The 22,483-nt window shown below is 47.8% G+C and overlaps 1 protein-coding gene across 1 annotated transcript in view; it reads left to right on the top strand.

The window, feature by feature from the left end:
- The window catches only part of THADA (THADA armadillo repeat containing), a 906,435-nt gene that overhangs the window by 323,796 nt on the left and 560,156 nt on the right, over positions 1–22,483 (top strand). Inside the window, 1 exon segment of the mRNA XM_075341438.1 lies at positions 895–1,017. Coding sequence (XP_075197553.1) covers positions 895–1,017 — 123 coding nt within the window.

Below are 22,483 nucleotides of genomic sequence, written 5' to 3'. Positions count from 1 at the left end.
GTAGCACTGACCAACCATCACCAATACCTCTAGGTATTAATAACTCACCGCCATGCTTCATTCTAGGTATTAACAAGTTACCACCATGCTTCACTTTAGGTATTAACAAGACACTACCATTCTTCACTGTAGACATCACTGAGCCACTACCATTCTTCACTGTAGATATCACTGAGCCACCGCCATGATTCACTGTAGGCTTAGTGCTCTTTTCAGCATATGCTTTGTTCTTCTCCCAGACATACCACTAATCCATGTGGCCAAAATGTTCTTGTTTGTTATATTTCTCCACCGAGCAGAATTCCCAAACTTTGTTGCTTAATTATATCGATTTGAGCATATTGAAGCCGACTTTTCCTGTGACTATGGATCAGTAAAGGTGACGTTTTGAAGTTTGGGTATTTGAGCAAAGAGACCTTTGTTTAGCATGTTCCTTAATGTGAAAACAAAAACCTCAGTGTCAAATATTGCTGCCAGTGGAAATGGACAGCACACAGAAGAAAAACACTGATTTGTTAATAACACCTAGGATGCATGGGAACAATCACAAACTTTACATGCAAAGGAAGATTTTGCTTTTCGTCATGATAAAATGTTCTGCAATTTCTGATTATGATATTTGCATCTTGTCCTCATCATTTGTTGTCAGTAAATTCAGATGATCCGATTTACAGCCAGAGGCAGAAAACAATAGATCTGATACTTCATAAATGATGGCCTGCTACAATGTATCCTATAGCCCGATCTCAGTCGCTCCTCCACTGATACATTGTAGCAAACCATGAGGACAGGAGAAGGTTGTGCTTTAGTTCATAGCCTCCTGTGTTGGATACATTGTGGCAAACCTTCACTTCAGCCGCAACACGTAACTCTGTTTTGTCCTGATTCTCACAGGTTCATGCTTTGAATATTCTGAGAGCAGTTTTTCGGGACACGCGTCTTGGCGAAAATGTCATTCCTTATGTAGGAGAGGGAACCCAGGCTGCAATTCTTGGATTTACTTCTCCAGTCTGGGCTGTAAGTCTTCATTTATGAATGGTTTATGTTATAAAAGTGTAAACATATCATCCAATATTTTCACCCTTCTTTAAAGTTTTTTATGTAATTAAATGCATGTATGTGGGGCTAAAAATCATCTTTGCAATTGAGTTTCCTTAAAAATTTGGCATCACTTGACTTCTATTTATACTGTCTATTGCTGGCTAAAAAATGAGTTCACTAAGACCCCATCAGTGAGCTAATTGTGAGAGTTTGTACCTTTTTTTAGTTTATCTTTTTTTTCCCAGCACCTTTTAGCTGATTTATAACCTCAGATCTCATCAAAGTTGAAAGTGCCGGGAAATACAAGCTGTAAAAGCAAAACTGTGCAAAATTTTAATGAAACCCAATTGTAAATATGATTTTTAGTCCTAAAAACATTGATTTAATAAGAAAAAAAAATTGTCCTTAAAGGTGAACAGCAACTGGGAAACCCAATATGATTTTCTTAATAAGTTTATTATTGTTTCAACATATTTTATGCTTCATCTTCGATTGAGTTTAAGACTATAAACCTCATGATATATATATCATTAACAAAGGTTGGGATTATTCAAGAATGCTGGGGGTATGTGCACACCAGGATGTTGACAGGATGTTAGTGATCAGCGTTCATTCTCCTGGAAAATCAGTGCATTTTTTTTCTAAATCGTTGCTGAATATTATATGTATAATCTAATATATAAAGCTGTGTGTGTATGTGTATGTGTATGTGTGTGTGTATGTGAGTATGTGTGTGTATGTGTGTGTATGTATGTGTGTGTGTATGTGTGTGTATGTGTGTGTATGTGTGTATGTGTGTGTGTATGTGAGTATGTGTGTGTATGTGTGTGTATGTATGTGTGTGTGTATGTGTGTGTATGTGTATGTGTGTGTATGTGTGTGTGTGTGTGTGTATGTATGTGTGTGTGTGTGTGTGTGTGTGTGTGTATGTATGTGTGTGTGTGTGTGTGTGTGTGTGTGTGTGTGTGTGTGTGTGTGTGTGTGTGTATGTATGTGTGTGTGTGTGTGTGTGTGTGTGTGTGTGTGTATGTATGTGTGTGTGTGTGTGTGTGTGTGTGTGTGTGTGTGTGTGTGTGTGTATGTATGTATGTGTGTGTGTGTATGTGTGTGTGTGTGTGTGTGTGTGTGTGTGTGTGTGTGTGTGTGTGTGTGTGTGTGTGTGTGTATGTATGTGTGTGTGTGTGTGTGTGTGTGTGTGTGTGTGTGTGTGTGTGTGTATGTATGTCCGGGATTGGCATCTGCACCGTCGCAGCTACAGCCACAAAATTTTGCACATTCACACGTCTGGACCCCGAAAGCGTCATAGGCTATGTTGTGAGGCGAAATTTTAACCCCGCACGTTCCAATTTACCATTCAATTTTGTCCCTATCTACATAATGGGGAAAAAGTGAAACAAAAAGTGTATCGGCACCGTCGCATTTACAATCACGAAATTTTGCACAGACCCCTTATGTGACCCAGGGAACGTCGTAGACTATGTTTTGACAGGAAAATTTAACCCCGCGCTTTACAGTTACTCTCTAAAAAACATGCCTCCATTAAAGTAAATGGAGCCTGGAACTACAGGTTATTAGTAGGAGCTGTGATTGGTTGCTATAGGAACAAAAGACATTCATAGTATAAGAAGCTTATATGTGAGGTAATAAGATGTCGGTGGGGAGACGGATAGAGAGAGACAGACGACGGTGAAAGAGACAGACAGGAAAAGACACAGACAGACAGGGAAAGAGACAGATAGAGACATGCGGTGAAAAGAGACAGGCGGTGAAAGAGACAGACAGAGCACATTACTTGGCCAATTTAGTTAAATCTGTGTGGAATATCTGTGGTGTTTAAATATATGTTGTGAAATGCTTCTATTAGCTTTTTTTGCCTTTTAATAATTACATTTCTATCTATTCGTTTTGTGGTTTTTGTGTGCAGAATAAATTTGTGTTAATACATTCTATTTTGTTAACAGTTATTAAACCGGGGGCGAAGTCGGGTAGTACAGCTAGTATATATATGTATGTATATATATATATATATATACATATATATATATATATATATATATATATATATATATATATATATATATGTATATATATATTTCTCTATCGTTTCATTGGGGGACACAGGACCATGGGTTATGCTGCTGTCACTAGGAGGCTGACACTAAGTAAACAGAAAAAGTTAGCTCCTCCCCAGCAGTATAACCCCTGAGCCGGAGGCGGGCTCAATCAGTTTTTTTGCTTAGTGTCGTAGGAGGCTGATGTGGGCCGACTGGGCCCCTTCAGCCACTTGATTTTTTGCGTAATTTTTTCATTTTTTCTCGGCGACGCTCGTCGCTCTCATCTGTGATACTTCTCTGTTGTCTGCAGGTTTCGTACTTCTCTTCCTCAGCTCTCGCAGCCCGGTGGGTACCACTCCCTAGGGTCGCAGAGGTTTGAGTCTTTGGGCCCTCGCCCCCGTCCATTCCCGCGGTACCAATCCCTGGTGTGTTCGTGTGGGGCAGAATGTTCCTGGGCACCCCCTATCCGCTCTGCGGTATCACCCCAGAGGGCGCAAGGGGCTCGGCAAATAGGGACTGGACCACAGCGCGTCTCAAGCTAGGATGGGGCCCGCAGCGCTGCTACTTCAGGGGCTTCCACCCCTCACCAGCGTCCACCTCCCTGCCTTCTTCAGCCGGCTTCCTGGTGCCCGCAGCCATCCCTGCTGCGAGCGGAGCACACAGGAGCATGTGCAGAGTCTCAGCCTGCACTCTGGAGCGCGCCGCGGATCAGGTAGGACACCCTCTCCTACCTTCTCCCCCTCGGGCGGCTGCAGAAATTTAGGCCCCGGTCTGGGCCTAGTCGCCGGGCACCCCCGCTACTCCCGCGGAGCTCCCTGCAGATTCCTAGGTCGGGTGGATTCGAATCGCGGCTGCGACGCCGCCGCCTTGCGGCCGGGTCCGCCGGCGCTGCCTCTGCCCGCGCGGCAGCATCAAAATTTAGCCCCCGGCTTCGGCCTGGTCCTCGGCGTCCCAGGCTGCGACGCCGCCGCCTTGCGGCCGGGTCCGCCGGCGCTGCCTCTGCCCGCGCGGCAGCGTTAAAATTTAGCCCCCGACTTCGGTCTGGTCCTCGGCGTCCCAGGCTGCGACGCCGCCGCCTTGTGGCCGGGTCCGCCGGCGCTGCCTCTGCCCGCGCGGCAGCGTCAAAAAATTTAGCCCCGGGCTTCGGCCTGGTCCTCGGCGTCCCAGGCCCGCCTCCTGCGCAGCGCTATTGGCCGCCGGCCTCTCCTTCTCCGCCCTCCACTCTGCTCCAGGCATCACCAGGGGGGTGGGGGATATTTTTTCCCACTCCCTCAGTGTTCATTTTATTTAAAAAAAAAAAAAAAAGATTATGGCAGACTCCCGGTCTGCGGATTGCTGAGGCTGCAGCAACTTTTTTCAGGTAAAAACAGAACACAATCTTATTTTTAGTGTAAATTTTTTATATTGGGTCGATTTTTTATTAAAAAAAAAAAAAAAAAATACGTGCATGATTTTTCATACATTGACTCTTACATTGCTTATGCGGGCACTTGTTTTCTATCACGTTTTTTAGTACATAGCGTTTTCCAGCTCGACTTTTTAGTTAATTGGGGCCGGTAAGCCCAAGACTCGGCCCCCTCTTTTGTGAATTATTTTCAGGAAGATGTCAGATTGCTGTTGACCCCTGCCGGCCGGTTAAACGCCCTGTCTCAGGCCATAACTCCCCTCGCTGCGTCCCTCGGGTCCGTGCGCATGCGCCGCGTCCCCGGCCAATGCTCGGTCATACCATCCATAGGACTGGCGCAATCCCCTCGGGGAGGTGAGTCCCGTACGAGGGACCTTGTTTCCTATGCTGGAAGCGGACCCGCCAGGTCTCGTCCTTTGTGGCCCCCCAGTTTCCACTTATCCCCCAGGTCCAGACTGTCCTTCCTCCGGCAGTCTTCCGACCTCTCGGGTGATGGCCCAGGCTTCCACCTCTGCTGGATTCCGAGCAGGACCTAGATGTCTTGGCGCATGACGAATAGCCTGCTACAAATGGTGAGTCAGGCCGTAAGGCTACGGACAGCCCTCTTCTCTCCGTGCACGCAGGTCTCCCTTAAGACATTTGAAGCAGACCCCTAGGTGCTCAGAGGACATCCAGAGCTCGCCGAGTTACCGCATGCTCACAGACAACTACCAGACTCGAAGTTGACCAGCAGTAAGTCTTGTCATTGTCTTTTTTCCCTTCTCCAAGGCGATTTCGGAGAGAAGGGGCATACTAAACTGGAGTCGCTGATGATTACAGACGACAACCAGACACGGCGTTTACCAGCGGTAAGTCGTGTTATTGTCATTATCATTCCCCCAAAGGGCTCTGGAGAGAGGGGGCATGCCACTTTGCAGAGAACAAGGTGGGGGCCACTGCGGTTTTCAGTGGACATCCAGTTCGCACGGTGACTGCGTGAGCATGGATAATCCCCGGACGCGATTTTTCCCAGTGGTAAGTCTGTTTTATTTGTCTTACCCCTTCTCGAAGGGGGCTCCGAAAGGAAGCGGCACGCTACCCTTTATGCGACCCGCCTGGGTTCCTCCGGGCTTCTCGTCACTATCGTGCCGCTCCGCAGGGACTTCGCGGACACCATACGCAGCGGTCCACGTCCCACCTAGGCCGACCCAGGGCTGGATATCTTCTTCAGTGAGTACCCTCTCTTCACAAACCTGATGTCTGCCCGCTACTCGGCCTGAACCTCTAGCATCAGTGTGCCCACCATCGAGACCTCTGACTCGGGATCAGGAACGCAGATTCGACATCTAGGAGGTCGCTGACTTTTTTTCCGACTTCGGGAACGCCCTTTCGGAGATAGGCGAGTCTAGTTTATCCCCTAGTCTACGTCAGGGTAGACTACTCTCTCCCCTAGGCTACGTAAGGGAAGGGTATGTCCCCTTCCCGGCATCGGCCCTGATGCACCAGGATCGTTCCCTCACGCTAGGTTCCAGCCCCGTCCACGCCGCAACCCGTCAGGGAGCCTCTATCCCTACAGCAGCCATCTCCGCCTTGCGTGGCTGCGGACCGTTCCAGCCTTCTAAGAACGCTTGCAGGGATCACTGTCCCTACGCATCCTACTCTGCAGAGCTGCTAGGCTCTCTCCGCCCAGAAACGACCGGGAGACCCAGAGTCTCCCTTCAAGGTCCCTCGCCTTGAGGTTAGACCATCATCACCCCCTAGGAAGCCTCCCCTTCCTCACTACTAGGGTAGCTGAGCTACCGGAAGGAGTCCTCCCAGACCCGGCCCGGTCCGGTCCATCTCCCCTCATGGAAAATGTATTCGAGCCGTTCAAGGGTGGCTTCTCCTCACGCAGGAGTAGTTTCCCTCCTGGCACAGAGCCCCGCGTGCTCTTTGCCTCCCGCTCCTGTTTCTTCCCTTCGGTTTTTTGGCTATGCGAGTCCTCGACAGCCTGTGGCGGTGATAGCGACGGTGCACATACCAGATTTCATCCCGGACTCTCCAACGGAACACACTGAAGAACGGAGACAGGAAGGTTCCGTCCTCGCGGGTGACCCGCCAATCTCCTCCTAGCGGACCAGTCTTCGCAACCATCCCTGGGAAGCTTCCATTTCTTCCTCTGGAGCTTATTATCAACCGTCTCCAGCCTTCCGTGCTAGGGTATGCTATGCCACCATTCCTCGGCACGGTCCCGAGGGGCACCCCTAGAGCGTCGTCTCTCCTTCAACATTCCGGTCTTCAGAGCCAGTTGGTTAGCCCAGTTACAATTTGTTCTCTGGGTCGTGGTTACCCAGTCAGGTTCCAGTCGGACCATGCCACAGCGGTGACGTGCATCATCCACCAGGAAGACGCAAAGAGTGTCATGGCAAGGGAAGAGGCCAAGAAGATTTTGCTCTGGGACGGGTCCCTTCACTCGCTAATCTCGGCAGCACATCCCTAGCGTGGACGTTTGGACGGCCGATTTCCGCGGTAGGATAGACCTCGCGTAGGTAAAGGGCTACAACACGGAAATCTCCAGCCAGATCTCTGGCAAAAGGAAGACCTCCAGTCGTGGACCTTTTTTTTGGCCTTCCGATCCAGATCTCAGTCAATGGTGCTTCGAGTATGCGCCTGCTCTGGACTAGATGACGACGCCCTAGACCGGTCGTGTAGCCTGTTCAGGCTCTCGTGCATCTTCCCGCGGCTTCCCATGATCTCGAGGGTTCTCAAGATGGACCAAGGCAAGTGATAGCTCGGGAGTGGCCCAGGTGAGCATAGTTCACATAATTTACTCATCTCGCAGATGCCCCGTGGCTCTTTCCAGACCGCAAAATTCTTCCGTGTCGGGGCCCCTCTATTCTACCAGGACTCAGAAGTCCCAAGTTACATGGCATCACCAGTGGATCCCGGGTGCTGGCTCGGTCAGATCGGTGGTCAAAATGATGGCAGACATTGAAGAGGGCCGGGAATCCAGTTTCCTCGAAGATTTATTTCATCGTTCACTAGAAATGTGGGACCTTAATCCAGTGATGGGTTCGCTCCAGGTACCCCTTTTTTCCCTGCTCCCACCTGTTTTGATAGGTGGGTTCCTCGTGGCCATCTGATTGTTACAGACGGCATCAGGGCGGACAGCCCTCTTGTCGTTTTTTCCCTCCTTTTTCCGGCTCCGCCAGCAGGACAAGGGGGGGCTCCAGCCAGAACCTTTCGTTTTCTGTCCAAGACACCTCGCTGTTCCTTCCAGCAGAGGACTTTAGGTTTCGATTTTTTCGGTTTTAGGCTCCTCTCTCAGCCTAAAAGGGGCATAGTTCGTTCCAGGGCTGGTACGAGCCCTCAGTCTTTTGTGTCTGCAGGACACCTTTTTTCGGTTACACCGATCGTCAGTCCATCCTTCCACCCTTGCCCAAGAAGCGTATGCCGGCGCCAAGGGCCAGAATATCACATGGATCTTTTCTTCCATATGTGAAGACTATCGCATGAAGGACGGACTTCCGCCGCGGTCTACCGAGCAAGGGGCACCCTTGAACGATTGGACTCCAGTCGTTGATCGACCAGGTCCCCTGGTCCGCCACCCGCTCTAGTCGGCATACCTGGACTATTTTCTACCAGGTTCACACCCAAGCCTTGTACTAGGCGCTTGTAGGTCTGGGTCAAGCCCGGCAAGAGGAAGCGATTTCCTTCCTATCTCTGGTGATGGTTTTCTTCCCACCCAGGGACTGCTTTTGGACGTCCCATGGTCCTGTGTCCCCCAATGAAACGATAGAGAAAGAAGGATTTTTGTGTACTCACCGTAAAATCTCTTTCTCTGAGTCTTCATTGGGGGACACAGCACCCACCCTGCTTGTGTTTTTTGTTATATATGACATGCCTGTTGCCCCAGTGCCTATATTCCCAGGTCACTGGTCACACGACTGTTCGTCATAGTTTCTTACCTTGTTTTATCCAGGATTGTTTGGTTCTCCTCCTACTGCTTGTGCACTAAACTGATTGAGCCCGCCTCCGGCTCAGGGGTTATACTGCTGGGGAGGAGCTAACTTTTTCTGTTTACTTAGTGTCAGCCTCCTAGTGACAGCAGCATAACCCATGGTCCTGTGTCCCCCAATGAAGACTCAGAGAAAGAGATTTTACGGTGAGTACACAAAAATCCTTATATATATATATATATATATATATATATATATATATATATATACACACATATATATATATATATATATATATATATATATATATATATATATATATATATATATATAATATAATATAATGTATCTATACATATATATATATATATATATATATATATATATATATATATATATATATATATATATATATATATATATATATATAATGTATATATATATATTAGCTGTACTACCCGGCTTCGCCCGGGTTAATAACTGCTGTTAACAAAATAGAATGTATTAACAAAAATGTATTCTGCACACAAAAACCACAACACAAATAGATAGAAATGTAATTATTAAATTGTTGCCTATATTAACCAATCAGAGCTCAGATTAATTAACTGTAGCAAAATAGAAGCTAAGCTGTGATTGGTTGCTATTGGCAGCCTGATAAATCTCCAGGCAACAGAAAGCCCTCCCCCTGACAGTATATATTAGCTCACACATACACATATAGACAGGTCATGTGACTGACAGCTGCCGTATTTCCTATATGGTACATTTGTTGTGCTTGTAGTTTGGCTGCTTATTAATCAGATTTTTATTTTTGAAGGATAATACCAGACTTGTGTGTGATTTAGGGCGATTATGTGGCGAGGTTGGTGTATGTGTGGTGAGATGTGTGCTGAGGGTGGTATGTGTTCAAGTACGTGGTAGTGTGTGGCGCATTTTGTGTGTGTGTTCATATCCCCGAGTGTGGTGAGTATCCCATGTCGGGGCCCCACCTTAGCAACTGTACGGTATATACTCTTTGGCGCCATCTCTCTCATTCTTTAAGTCCCCCTTGTTCACATCTGGCAGCTGTCAATTTGCCCCCAACACTTTTCGTTTCACTTTTTCCCCATTATGTAGATAGGGGCAAAATTGATTGGTAAATTGGAACGCGCGGTGTTAAAATTTCGCCTCACAACATAGCACCTGGCACTGGCCGGGATAGTAACTGTCTCTCTGTTTCTCTCCCATTCTCTGTCTGTCTCCCCCTCTGTATATATCTCTCTATGTGTCTCTCTCTATCTCTTTGTCTGTCTGTCTCTTTCCCTGTCTGTCTCTTTCTCAGTCTGTCTCAATCTCTTTCCCGGTCTATCTATCTCTGTCACTTTCCCTGTCTGTCACTTTCCCTGTCTGTCACTTTCCCTGTCTGTCACTTTCCCTGTCTGTCACTTTCCCTGTCTGTCACTTTCCCTGTCTGTCTGTATCTTTGTCTGTGTCTATCTCTTTGTGTTTGTCTCTTACCTTGTCTATGTCTGTTTCTTACCCTGTCTGTGTCTGTCTCTTTCCCTGGCTGCATTGTGACACGCCAACATTCCATATAAGGGCGTGGCTGCGCATTCTTCTGAAGTTCTGGCTGCACTGTGGCTGCGAGCTCCATTCGCTTTAATGGAGGCAGGTTTTTTGGCAAATAACTGTAAAGAGCGGGGTTAAAATTTCCCCTCGAAACATAGCCTATGCGCTCTCGGGGTCCAGAAGTGTGAGTGTGCAAAATTTGGGGCTGTAGCTGCGACGGTGCGGATGCCAATCCCGGACATACACACACACACACACACACACATTCAGCTTTATATATATATATATACATATATATATATATATCTCTATATCTATATCTATGTATATAATTGCCTTATTCTGTCTGTCTGTCTTGCTCCGTCCTTACGGTGACAAACAGCGGATTGGCCGCTGGGCTCGCCATGGCCCAGCCCCCCCGCACGGATTGGCCGCTCGCCTCGGGTCCGCCCCCCTTGCACGGATTGGCCATGTCCTTACGGTGACAAACAGCGGATTGGCTGCTGGGCTCGCCATGGCCCTGCCCCCCGCACGGATTGGCCACTCGGCTTCACGGATTCGCCATGGCCCCGCCCCCCCCGCACGGATTGGCCGCTCGGCCTCACGGATTGGCCGCTCGCCTCGGCTCCTCCCCCCGCACGGATTGGCCGCTCGCCTCGGCTCTGCCCCCCGCATGGATTGGCCGATCGCCCAGGCTCCGCCCCCCACACGGAATGGCCTGTCACCCCGAGGTGAGCGCATCAAGGTCCTGCAGCGGCGGAACACACACACGCACACATCAAAGAAGAGCAAAGTCCTGCACTACACATGCACACATACCGCACCATGGGCTCATTCCTCACCAGGATAACACGATCCAGCTGTCAAATGTGGAATCCGGTTCAATGTGCAGGTCGGCACAGAAACAGTCAGTCTCAGTAATGACCAAGAAGAAGAATACAACCACACCAACTGTGATTTTTTTCATCCGGTAAATCTTTATTCAATTTTTAAGGTGTGCGATGCAGGCGGGTGGAGGAGACCTAGATGCAGCCCCTCGCTGCGGACGATGGCCGTTTCGCCTCTGATTGGGCTTCTACGGGTCCACGTAAATTCTAGAATACCCGATGCATAGAATCTGGCCAATCCCAGACATACACATACACACACATATTCAGCTTTATATATTAGATATATATATATATACTAGAAGGTGGCCCGATTCTACGCATCGGGTATTCTAGAATTTACGTATTGTGTAGTTAATGTATGATTTTTGTTTTATATATATATATATATATATATATATATATATATATAGATGTTGTTGTCTGTATTTACCAAGTGTTTGTGTAGGGGTTGTACATGTTCTGGGTGTGGCGGGGGGTGAGAGCGGTGTTGTTTGTGTGTTGCGTTGTGTGTCGTTATTTGTGGAGTGCTGTGTGTCTGTATCGTGTATGTGTGTTGCGCGGTTTGTGTGGGTGTGGGGGGTGGCGGCGGCGTTGTCTGTGTGTGTGTGTCTGTGTAGGGCAGTGTTTGTTGTTCCCAGTGTGTGTGTAGTGTGTTGTGCAGTGCGTGTGTGGCAATGTGTGTGTGTGTGTTTTGCGGGGAGGTGCGCACCCCCCATCGTGCTCCATCCCCCATGCTGCGCATCCCCCATCGTGCTCCATCCCCCATGCTGCGCACCCCCCATCGTGCTCCATCCCCACTCCCCATTGTGCTCCATCCCCCATGCTGCGTACTCCCCATCGTGCTCCATCCCCCATGCTGCGCATTCCCCATCGTGCTCCATCCCCCATGCTGCGCACTCCCCATCGTGTTCCATCCCCCATGCTGCGAACTCCCCATCGTGCTCCATCCGCCATGCTGCGCACTCCCCATCGTGCTCTATCCCCCAAGCTGCGCACTCCCAAACGTGCTCCATCCCCCATGCTGCGCACCCCCCATTGTGCTCCATCCCCCATGCTGTGCACCCCCCATTGTGCTCCATCCCCCATGCTGCGCACCCCCCATTGTGCTCCATCCCCCATGCTGCGCACTCCCAAACGTGCTCCATCCCCCATGCTGCACACTCCCCATCGTGCTCTATCCCCCATGCTGCGCACTCCCCAACGTGCTCCATCACCCATGCTGCGCACCCCCCATCGTGCTCCATCCCCCATGCTGCACACTCCCAATCGTGCTCCATCCCCCATGCTGCGCACCCCCCATCGTGCTCCATCCCCCATGCTGCGCACTCCCCATGCTGCGCACTCCCCATCGTGCTCCATCCCCCATGCTGCGCACCCCCCCCCCATCGTGCTCCACAGTCACACATCAGACAGTAAACACGCACACATCTGATCGCATACACTCACACACACAGCCCACTTCTCCCTGTGCCCACCGGCGGGCGGTCCCAGCAGCTGTACTGCACGCCGTGCTCCTCTGCCAACACTCACAGATCCGATCGCATACACTCACACACACACACACACACACTCACACATCAGAACACACTCACACACATCCGATCGCATACACACACACACACTGACGATATCGCACATACGCGCTGACACAATCACAACATCCGGAGATACCACATGCTTCCGGCCATGTGATCCTCCGGCAGGTCCTGGAAGGTCACTGCACAGTATCGCCGCCGAGAAGCAAGCGATATCACGGGATGTTGTGAGTATGTGGATGCGATCTGATGTGTGTGTGAGGTGTGTGTGAGAGTGAGTGTGATCTGATGTGTGTGTGTGTGTGTCTGTTCTTATGTGTGTGCGTGTGTGTGTGTTCCGCCTCTGCAGGACCTTGATGCGCTCACCTCGGGGCGAGAGGCCATTCCGTGTGGGGGGCGGAGCCTGGGCGATCGGCCAATCCGTGCGGGGGCGGAGCCTAGGCGAGGCGAGCGGCCAATCCGTGCGGGAGGAGCCGAGGTGAGCGGCAAATCCGTGCGGGGCCATGGCGAATCCGTGAAGCAGAGCTGCCAATCCGTGCGGGGGGCGGGGCCATGGCGAGCCCAGCGGCCAATCCGCTGTTTGTCACCGTAAGGACATGGCCAATCTGTGCGGGGGGGGCGGACCCGAGGCGAGGCGAGCGGCCAATCCGTGCGGGGGGAGGAGCCGAGGCGAGCGGCCAATCCATGCGGGAGGGCGGGGCCATGGCGAGCCCAGCGGCCAATCCGCTGTTTGTCACCGTAAGGACATGTCACGGTAAGGACACAATTTTGGAGCAAGACAGACAGAATAAGGCAATTATATATATAGATTATGTATGTGTATATATATATATATATATATATATATATATATATATATATCTGTCTTTATTTTTTGCTAAAAGGAAGTCAGAGAGAGAAATCATTCCATCTGCCTGCAGCCACCACTAGATGGAGCTTGTGAGTTTACTGCATACTGATGTACATAGAGTAGTAGAGTATAGCTCCCTCTAGTGGTGACTGTTTTTGTTTTTTTTAAACTTTGTCCACAAATCACATCTCTGATCATTATAAAGTAATAAAAATATATTTTAGATTTAAAGGGAATCTGTCACCACTTTTTCGGCCTATAAGCTACGGCCACCACCATCGGGCTGTTATATACAGCATTCTAACATGCTGTATATAAGAGCAAAAAAAAGATGATCCAGCTCAGCTGTGGTAAGGTCCGCCATGCAAGAATAACACTCTGGCAGTGCAGGGATCCAATAGAAGAAAAAAAACAATCCAGCTTCCGGAATAATATAAAATCTTGTGCAAGTTTTATTTTAAAGGTTGACAAAGAACACAGGCAGTGTTCGAAACGCGTAGCCGCACATGGGCTTCCTATTTTGTCCCTTGTAATTATCATTTTTACGTCCTTTAAAATAAAGCTTGCACAAGATTTTATATTATTCCGGAAGCTAGATTGTTTTTTTCTTCTATTGTATATGAGAGCCCATGCCGGGTGTATAACATAAAAAACACTTACCTAGCGGACGCGCGGTGGGCCTTATGGGTGTCTCCGTTGTCCGGTGCCGGCGCCGCCTCTTTTGGCCATCTTTGTTTTTCTTCTCTAGCTTCGGTGCATGATGGGTCCGACGTCATCCACACTCGCCGGCATTCAGGTTCTGAGCAGGGCAGATCAAAGTATTGTATTGCGCCTGCGCAGGACCGGCGAGTGTGTATGAAGTAGCCGCGTCATGCACCCAGGCTTTAGAAAGCGGACGAAGATGGCGGAAAAGGGAGGCGCCGGCACCGGACAACGGAGACGCCCATAAGGCCCACCGCGCGACCGTTAGGTAAGTATTATAAAGTTTTGTTATGTTATACCCCTGGCCTGGGCTCTTATATACAGCATGTTAGAATGCTGTATATAAAAGCTCGGTGGTGGTGGTGGCCTCAGCTTATTGGCCAAAAAAGTGGTGACAGGTTCCCTTTAAAAAAAAAAGGCCAATGTGTCACTTGACCCATTTCCTCGCGTAATCTTAGCACCATGTGACTCCAGAAAAGTGTTAATTTTCAGCTATATATAATGTATTGCACCCCCCCATCCAATTATACATTTAGTATTTTAATACCTTTCTTGAGAATCTTGACGTATATTCTAAATATTTGCTAAAAAGTACAGATGTGTTTTGTTCTCCAAACTTCAGAGATGATCTGAGCCGTTGGGCTCTTACCATTGAACCAGAAGTGAAGGGGTGGAGGCCTCACCCGTCTGGAGGTTAAATCTCAGCACGGTTTGCTAGTTGTTATGCACCGCGGTTCAGCAAATAATCCAGCTCTGGGAGTGTACAGCGATCGCTGCATGTTTGACTAGCGGTTATATTCACCTTCGAACACTTGTAACATCTGTTGCACATAAAACCTGCATGCTCCCGAGACATTAGGCCGTGAGTTATTGCTTTTTCCACTGTCACGTCTTTGGACAGATTAGACTCGGTGCCATGGTACCCTCCGAACCTCTCCCCCTTATTCTCTAGAAACTGAACGCAGAAGAGTGCCAAGGAGAAGCACTGACAAACTATTCTCAATTAACGAGCTGAAATTTCTGCAGAGGAGAGAAGCTGCCCCCCCCCATGTGCTGCCATGATACGGCCTGTCCTCCTGGAAACATTAAGCACTTTATTTCCCTCCCCAGATTCTGGTTATGTCTTAACTTGAATGATTGAAGGAAGAGAAAGATGAAGCCTGAATACAAATCACTAACCAAGAAACGTGTTTATATTCATGCGTTCTACATCGTGAAGTTAGAAGAAGTCCTCGAGTTTTCATCCTCGGGCTAACACAACTCCTACAGAGATCTTCAGCCCAAAATGCCTACTATAGTAAATGTTAGTAACTTGGGGACATGGTCATAGTTTCGACATTAAAGGGGACTTGTCATGGCAATTCTTACTGCCCAAGCTATGGGCAGCATGAATCAGAGCCTGGCAGCAAAATTGCCGGGGGGGTCACTCAGACAGCTGCCACCAATTTGTCAAAAACCGCACTCTGCTGCCCCCAGTCATCAGGACAATTACACACTTGACCGATATTAAATGGCCTCAGATGTTTACACTACTAGTCCGATTATTGGGGAGCTCATTGTAACAGCAAGCCACCCACTAAGCAGGACCCCGAGGTACCCCAAAACCCTTTAACTCCTATGCAGAGATCTGGAATTACTGCAGGGTCCAGGGGTTCACTGTCTAAGGTAGGCTGCTGTCCAGAGACGGGGATAGTCGCCAGGCAAGGTCTAAACCAGAACGTCAGCAAGGTACAAAATGGGAAGGCAGGAGGAATGTCCAGAAAACAGGCCGAGGTCAAACCGAGATGTCAGGCGAGGTACAAAAGAGCAAGCAGGAGGAATGACCGGAAAACAGGCCGATGTCAAAACCGGGATGTCAGGCAAGGTACAAAACAGCAGGCAGAAGGAACGTCAATAAACAAAGCTGAGTTCATAGGAGACATAAAGCAAGGTGCACAGTACCAGGAAATATGTGTCTCATAGCAACACAAGACTATATCTGGCAAAGATCCAAAAACACTGAAGGATATAAAAAGGGGTGTGGTGCCTTCCCATAGGCTAGAGTAGAAGCTGATTCTAGCTGGAAGGCACACACCCCTACAGTCAGTCAGCAGTACTTCAAGTTCCAGCCAGACCAAGCCTGGTGAATGTGTGGCGACTCCACCCACCAGAGCCACTGAAACTGACCTCTCCCCCATCACCAGCACTGCCTGGAGTGTGAGCAGAGTGGCGCCTGGTTATCGGGGCAGATGTCACTGGAGCAGGCCCTGGTGTAGGCGTGACAGTAGATCGGCGTCTGGTGACCAAGGCAGACATCACCGGAGCAGGCCCTGGTGGAGATGTGACACTCCTGCACAACTGTATATACACAACTGATTCCAACATATGGAGTATGTATATCTGTACATTCACTGCCAAGCTCCTCAATAGCACAAGAAAAACTACTAGCTGCTACTACTTATCATTTTACAGGCCGGATGGAACATTTCACAGGTAGCGTATGGCTTTCGGGATACAGTTTATAGAGCAAGAGGAACAAACCTATTAAATATTATATATATATAGAATATGAAAATAAGGCAGTGTTTATAAAAAATAAACAAAAGGGGAACAAAACAATACAGCATATCCAATTACAAAAAATCCAAGGGAATAACAAAACAAATTTACTAAATCTGAGGTACAGAAATGCCTTCAGATTTACGGAGTGAAGGACTCCAATGAAACGTGGAACAATCTGACACTGCATTGTACCTTCCTGGCATTGAACAAGGATTATAAAATGACATTTGCTTTAATTAACACGATTTACACCAACATACCTCTTCTCTGGTGGCTCATCACAGGGCTGGTCATAGGGTATGGCTTCAGTTTCCAGAAAATTATGAGATTCTCAATGTCAAGGATATCTTTGCCCCTGAAGGTCCCAGTCGGAAGATATTGTGAAATGTTTCCGATCATGATTTTACGTTTCTATAGATAGGAAATATGTGTGTATTTTCATCCATCTGTCTGATTTTAATTAAGGGCTTATGCTCAGGTCACACAGTTTTGTAAAAATGTGCATAACATTCATCATTCTGTTACGACGCTGAAAATATATCTCCCATAGAGTATCTATGCAAACCCCATTATTCATAGCTGTATCATGAAAAAACTATGACTCTGCTTTGATCAGAGGAAGATTGGCCTGGGAGGTGTAATTCCCCTCCTATGCGTAAACGAATCTCAGTCTTGCTGTCTTTTTCCTAAGCATTTCTATGTTGTAATTACCTGTCCACACCAAAAGGTCTTACTTCAATGGAGCTTGAAGTGTCAGCTTTCCTTCCCTTTTCCTCAGTTATAGTTAATTTCATTTGTTTAATGTGGAGGTGGATATGTCCCCTATCCAGAGATGTATTATGGGTTTTAAAATGACTCTATGGGTATGTTTTTTTTCTGAAAAGCTCCGGCATTTCAGAGAAAACAGTTTAAAGATCCAGCCAGGGACTATAAGTCACAAAGTGACTAGTCTGGCTTTGCTCCTGGGTGGATTCTCTCCACACTGCTCCAGGTGACTGACAGGTCTCTCTCATGCTTGTGCACTGGGACAGACCTGTCAATCAACTAGATCGGTGCTGCCAGGATCAGGTTCATGCTGCCCGCGGAATCTGTCAAGTCTCCTATCTACATCCACCTCTCTTGGAGTTATATGATAAAGTGAATGATGTAATTATAAAAAACTACAACTCGTCCTGCAAAAATCAAGACCTCATGCGGCTAATGGAGGCGGAATAAAAAAAAAATAAGTGGTGGGTCTTGGAAGAAGGATATGTGAAGGCAGCAGCACAATGATTGCCCGGTCATACAATGGTGAAGGCGTACAAAAATATGAAATAATAACTACTCGTAACTCCTTTGTTCCTCTGCATCTTCTCCATATACTTCGGAAGGAAGCAGACGTTTGGTGAATGAGGTCAGCAGCTGTTTCTGCTCTCTCCGTTCACTTACATTTTGCTGCCCTTTAATTAAGGCATCTACACAGTGTGGAGAAGCGTCTCACGCTAACATTAAAGGGGGTGACAAGAGAATCTGCAGTCAGAAATTATGCATTCCTAACTGGTCAAAAGGGCCTATTGGAGGGCTGCTTTAAATACACATAGATCTGTCAGCAGGTTTTTGCTATGTAAACATGATGTAGGGACAGAGACCCTTAATTCCAGGGATCTACCACTTAGTTTACTGGGTGCAGCAATTGGGATAAAATTACCGTTTTCTCTGCCAAAGATCTAGCAGAGTTCGGAATACTAAGCTGTGTATAACCCCGCCCACACTTCTGATTGGCAGCTTTCTGTGTACACTGTCTAATAGCAGAAAGCTGCTAAACAGTGGTGGAGGCAGGGTTGGACCAGGAGGCATAGGGCAGCTTGTCCTGTCAGTGGTGGGGGTGAAGTTACACAGAACAGGAAGACTACATGGTACGAGACACCTACTCCTTTAGTGATAATCTCCTGCTGATAAAACACTCATGTATTGAAACAGCAAAACGCAATAAGTGACACATCACTGGATCAGGGTCTCAGCCCCTACATCATGCTGCTTTCAGATTACATTGAGAAAACCTGCTGACAGATTCCCTTTAAGGCAGATAAAGGCGGCCTTTGTCCAATCAGCAATACCATATTGCTTACGTGATGCATAGAAGATCAGTCCGTAGGTGCGGTACATGTTTGGTTTGATCTTTTAGAGGGTGACTGTAAATGGCTGATTGACCACAGATGTGGCTGGTATTAAATGGGCAACTTATCTTCTCCCTTTTAGGCTTCTTGTTTACATCTTTAATCCTAAAAAGTTACTTAGGGGTACTTTTCACATAGCGAGATCGCTAGCGAGATCGCTGCTGAGTCACGGTTTTTGTGACGCACCAGTGACCTCATTAGCGATCTCGCTGTGTGTGACACTGAGCAGCGATCTGGCCCCTGCTGTGAGATCGCTACTCGTTACACACAGTGCTGGTTCATTTTTTGAACGTTGCTCTCCCGCTGTGAAGCACACATCGCTGTATTTGACAGCGAGAGAGCAACGATCTGAATGTGCAGGGAGCAGGGAACCAGCTTCTGGCAGCCTGCGGTAAGCTGTAACCAAGGTAAATATCGGGTAACCAAGCGAAGTGCTTTGCTTGGTTACCCGATATTTACCTTGGTTACTAGCGTCCGCCGCTCTCAGGCTGCCAGTGCCGGCTCCCTGCTCCCTGTACATGTGGCCGGAGTACACATAGCGGTTTGCTTATTAACCCGATGTGTACTCTGGCTACGAGTGCAGGGCGCCAGCGCTAAGCGGTGTGCGCTGGTAACCAAGGTAAGTATCGGGTAACCAAGCGCTTGGTTACCCGATATTTACCTTAGTTACCAAGCACAGCATCGCTTCCACGCGTCGCTGGGGGCTGGTCACTGGTCGCTGGTGAGATCTGCCTGATTGACAGCTCACCAGCGACCATGTAGCGATGCACCAGCGATCCTGACCATGTCAGATCGCTGGTGGGATCGCTGGAGCGTCGCTAAAGTGTGACGGTACCCTTAGGGTATGTTCACAATCTGTTAGAAAATATGATGTTGACACTTTACCCTTACAAAACTGCAAAAGAGTTGTCCAGGGTCAAAAAAAGCTGTGACTTTTCCATTTTCACTAATGAATTGCAATGTCAAAAACAACCCATGAGCAGGTGTGGATAAGTATTTGGGAGAAGACTACCATGTTTTTTTTAAAACTGGAACTAATGTGTTTTTCTCCAGTGATCAAAAATGCATTAAAATTCCAATAAATCACCAAAAACGATTGCCCTGAGCCATCATTTGCAGGTCACGTTTTGTTGGAATGTGGTATTTATTGACCTTATTTGTACCAAATTCATCAAAAAGCCTCACATAATACATGAATTTTACATAAAATACGTTTTATATTTGTCTTTACCCTTTTTGCAACTTTTTACTGCAAAAAAACCCTGTCTGTTCCACTAAAATAATGATCAGACTCTGAAAAAAATGCCATATATACATTTATAGATAATGACCAACTCCAGGGAACAATGCATCCTATAAAAACTACTGAGCATCAGGTCAAAAAATCAGCATAATCACAAATATTTTCAATTATTGCAAAACTTTATTATTCGGACACTACATGAAAGACAGTACAAGATAAAAACAGAGGAGATAAAGTGCAACGTAGGTAGTAGGTGCATCATAACTCTCCCATCCACCATATAGAGCGACAAGGATAAAGATGGCATAATATATAGAGTGTAGCAATAGTTATATCCCTATTGTATGTAACAAAATGCAGTACATATACTGTGTTGGTGACCCTATAGTATAGATTGGCTGCACCATGAGATCATCAGACCCCCATGCCATGTACCCAGAAGACAGCCTAAAAGTAACACCATAGACCTAGAGTGCCAGATATAGATCAGGGAAGTAGGTTTCAAGTAAATAACAGAAGTCCATAAAGTAGAAAACCACGGCATACGCCATCCCAGAACCAGAAAGTGCTTTTATTCCATATAACGTGCAGGTAAAATAGCAGAAAGGAAAATGCCGGGTGCAGGCCCCCCAAGGACGACAGCTGTTTTGCACCTTGGGTGCTTCTATGGGTCCAATAGACTGGATTGGACCCGTAGAAGCACACAAGGTGCAAAACCGCTGTTGTCCTTGGGTGGCCTGCACCCGGCTCTTTCCTTCTCTCTATTTTACCTGCACGGTATATGGAATAAAAGCACTCTCTGGATCTTGGATGGTGTATGCCGTGGTTTTCTACTTTTGGACTTCTGTTCTGGATATCTCCTCTCCTCGTCCACGTGCACCCATTTCCATTTCTTTTAAAAGGAGGATTAAGGCTGTTCCAAGGTATTCGGTGTAAGATATTACACGGTTCAGTGCGGAACCGCTTCTGTTTATTACATTCAAGTAAAGAACGCTCAAAACAAGAGCTCAAGGCAACTCGCCCATTTTAATCCTGATCAAGGGGGGAGGGAGAGACGACGACAACCATGGGCGAAACGCACGTGTCGGGGCCCATGGTTGAAAATATTTGTGATTATGTTGATTTTTTTACCTCATGCTCAGTTGTTCCACTAAAATGTTACAAACTTTGCGCAAACCGTTTTTTAGGCATACTTGAAATCACTCCAGTGGCGGGAACTGAAGAACTATTGCCCACGAATTATGCAACTTTTTAAAAGTTCGCAATTGATGAATCAGCTGAAAACATCTAGAAACAACGACCCCCAAATCCCACCTGCAATGACGAACATAAAAGAAAAACAAAACTGGTGAATATGTAATAAATAATGTTCAAAACATTAACTGAAAATTAAAAGGATAATGAGCAAAAAACACCAAAAAGACACAAATACAATAATGAATCGAACCCTTGACGTCTCCAGTTTCCTCTAAGGCTGCTTTCACACTATGTTTTTTTAACATCCGTGATGAACGTTTTTTTAACGCAAAAACGGATCCAGTGCAAATGCGTTTTCATTTCAATGCATTTGCAATGGACTCGCATTAACATGCGTTCACCTGCATTTGCGTGCGTTATAGTGAGGATCCAGCGAGTTGCAGTTTTTTAACATTTTTCAAAAACGCTACTTGTAGCCTTTTTGAGCTGCGTCCAAATACTGCAAATTGCTGGATCCTGACTATACTGCACGCAAACGCAGGTGAACGCTGGCATGTTGATAGACAGGATAATGCTTGCTCTACTGAGCATGCCCAGAAACCAGCCTCGGGTGATCAGTCCCTCCCTCTCTCCCCCTCCCTCTCTCCCCCTCCCTCTCTCCCCCTCCCTCTCTCCCCCTCCCTCTCTCCCCCTCCCTCTCTCCCCCTCCCTCTCTCCCCATCCCTCTCTCCCCATCCCTCTCTCCCCCTCCCTCTCTCCCCCTCCCTCTCTCCCCCTCCCTCTCTCCCCTTCCCTCTCTCCCCCTCCCTCCCTCTCTCTCTGCCTCTCTCTCTCTTCCCTCTCTCCCCCTCCCTCTCTCCCCCTCCCTCTCTCCCCCTCCCTCTCTCCCCCTCCCTCTCTCCCCATCCCTCTCTCCCCATCCCTCTCTCCCCCTCCCTCTCTCCCCCTCCCTCTCTCCCCCTCCCTCTCTCCCCTTCCCTCTCTCCCCCTCCCTCCCTCTCTCTCTGCCTCTCTCTCTCTTCCCTCTCTCCCCCTCCCTCCCCCTCTGTCTCTCATCCTCCCTCTCTCCCTCTCTCTCTCCTCTCTCCCCCGCCTGAGAGCTGCGGACACTTGTAACCAAGATAAATATCGGGTAACCAAGCAAAGCGCTTCTCTTAGTTACCCAATGTTTACGTTGGTTACGTGTGCAGGGAGCCCGGCTCCTAGCACCTGCGGATGCTCGTAAATATCGGGTATCCAAGCAAGTTACCCGATGTTTACCATGGTTACGAGCTTCCACAGCTGTCACAAGCCGGCTCCCAGTCTATGACGTTCAGTTCCACTGACTCCCGATCACATGACTCCAATGCCCGCCCATAAACTTAAAGTGACAGGATCCTGCAAAATAACACATGCGTTTGC

This window comes from Anomaloglossus baeobatrachus, chromosome 3 (assembly GCF_048569485.1).
Source record: "Anomaloglossus baeobatrachus isolate aAnoBae1 chromosome 3, aAnoBae1.hap1, whole genome shotgun sequence".
In the NCBI taxonomy this organism is placed as follows: domain Eukaryota; kingdom Metazoa; phylum Chordata; class Amphibia; order Anura; family Aromobatidae; genus Anomaloglossus; species Anomaloglossus baeobatrachus.
This window is presented reverse-complemented; position numbering and strand designations above follow the sequence as displayed.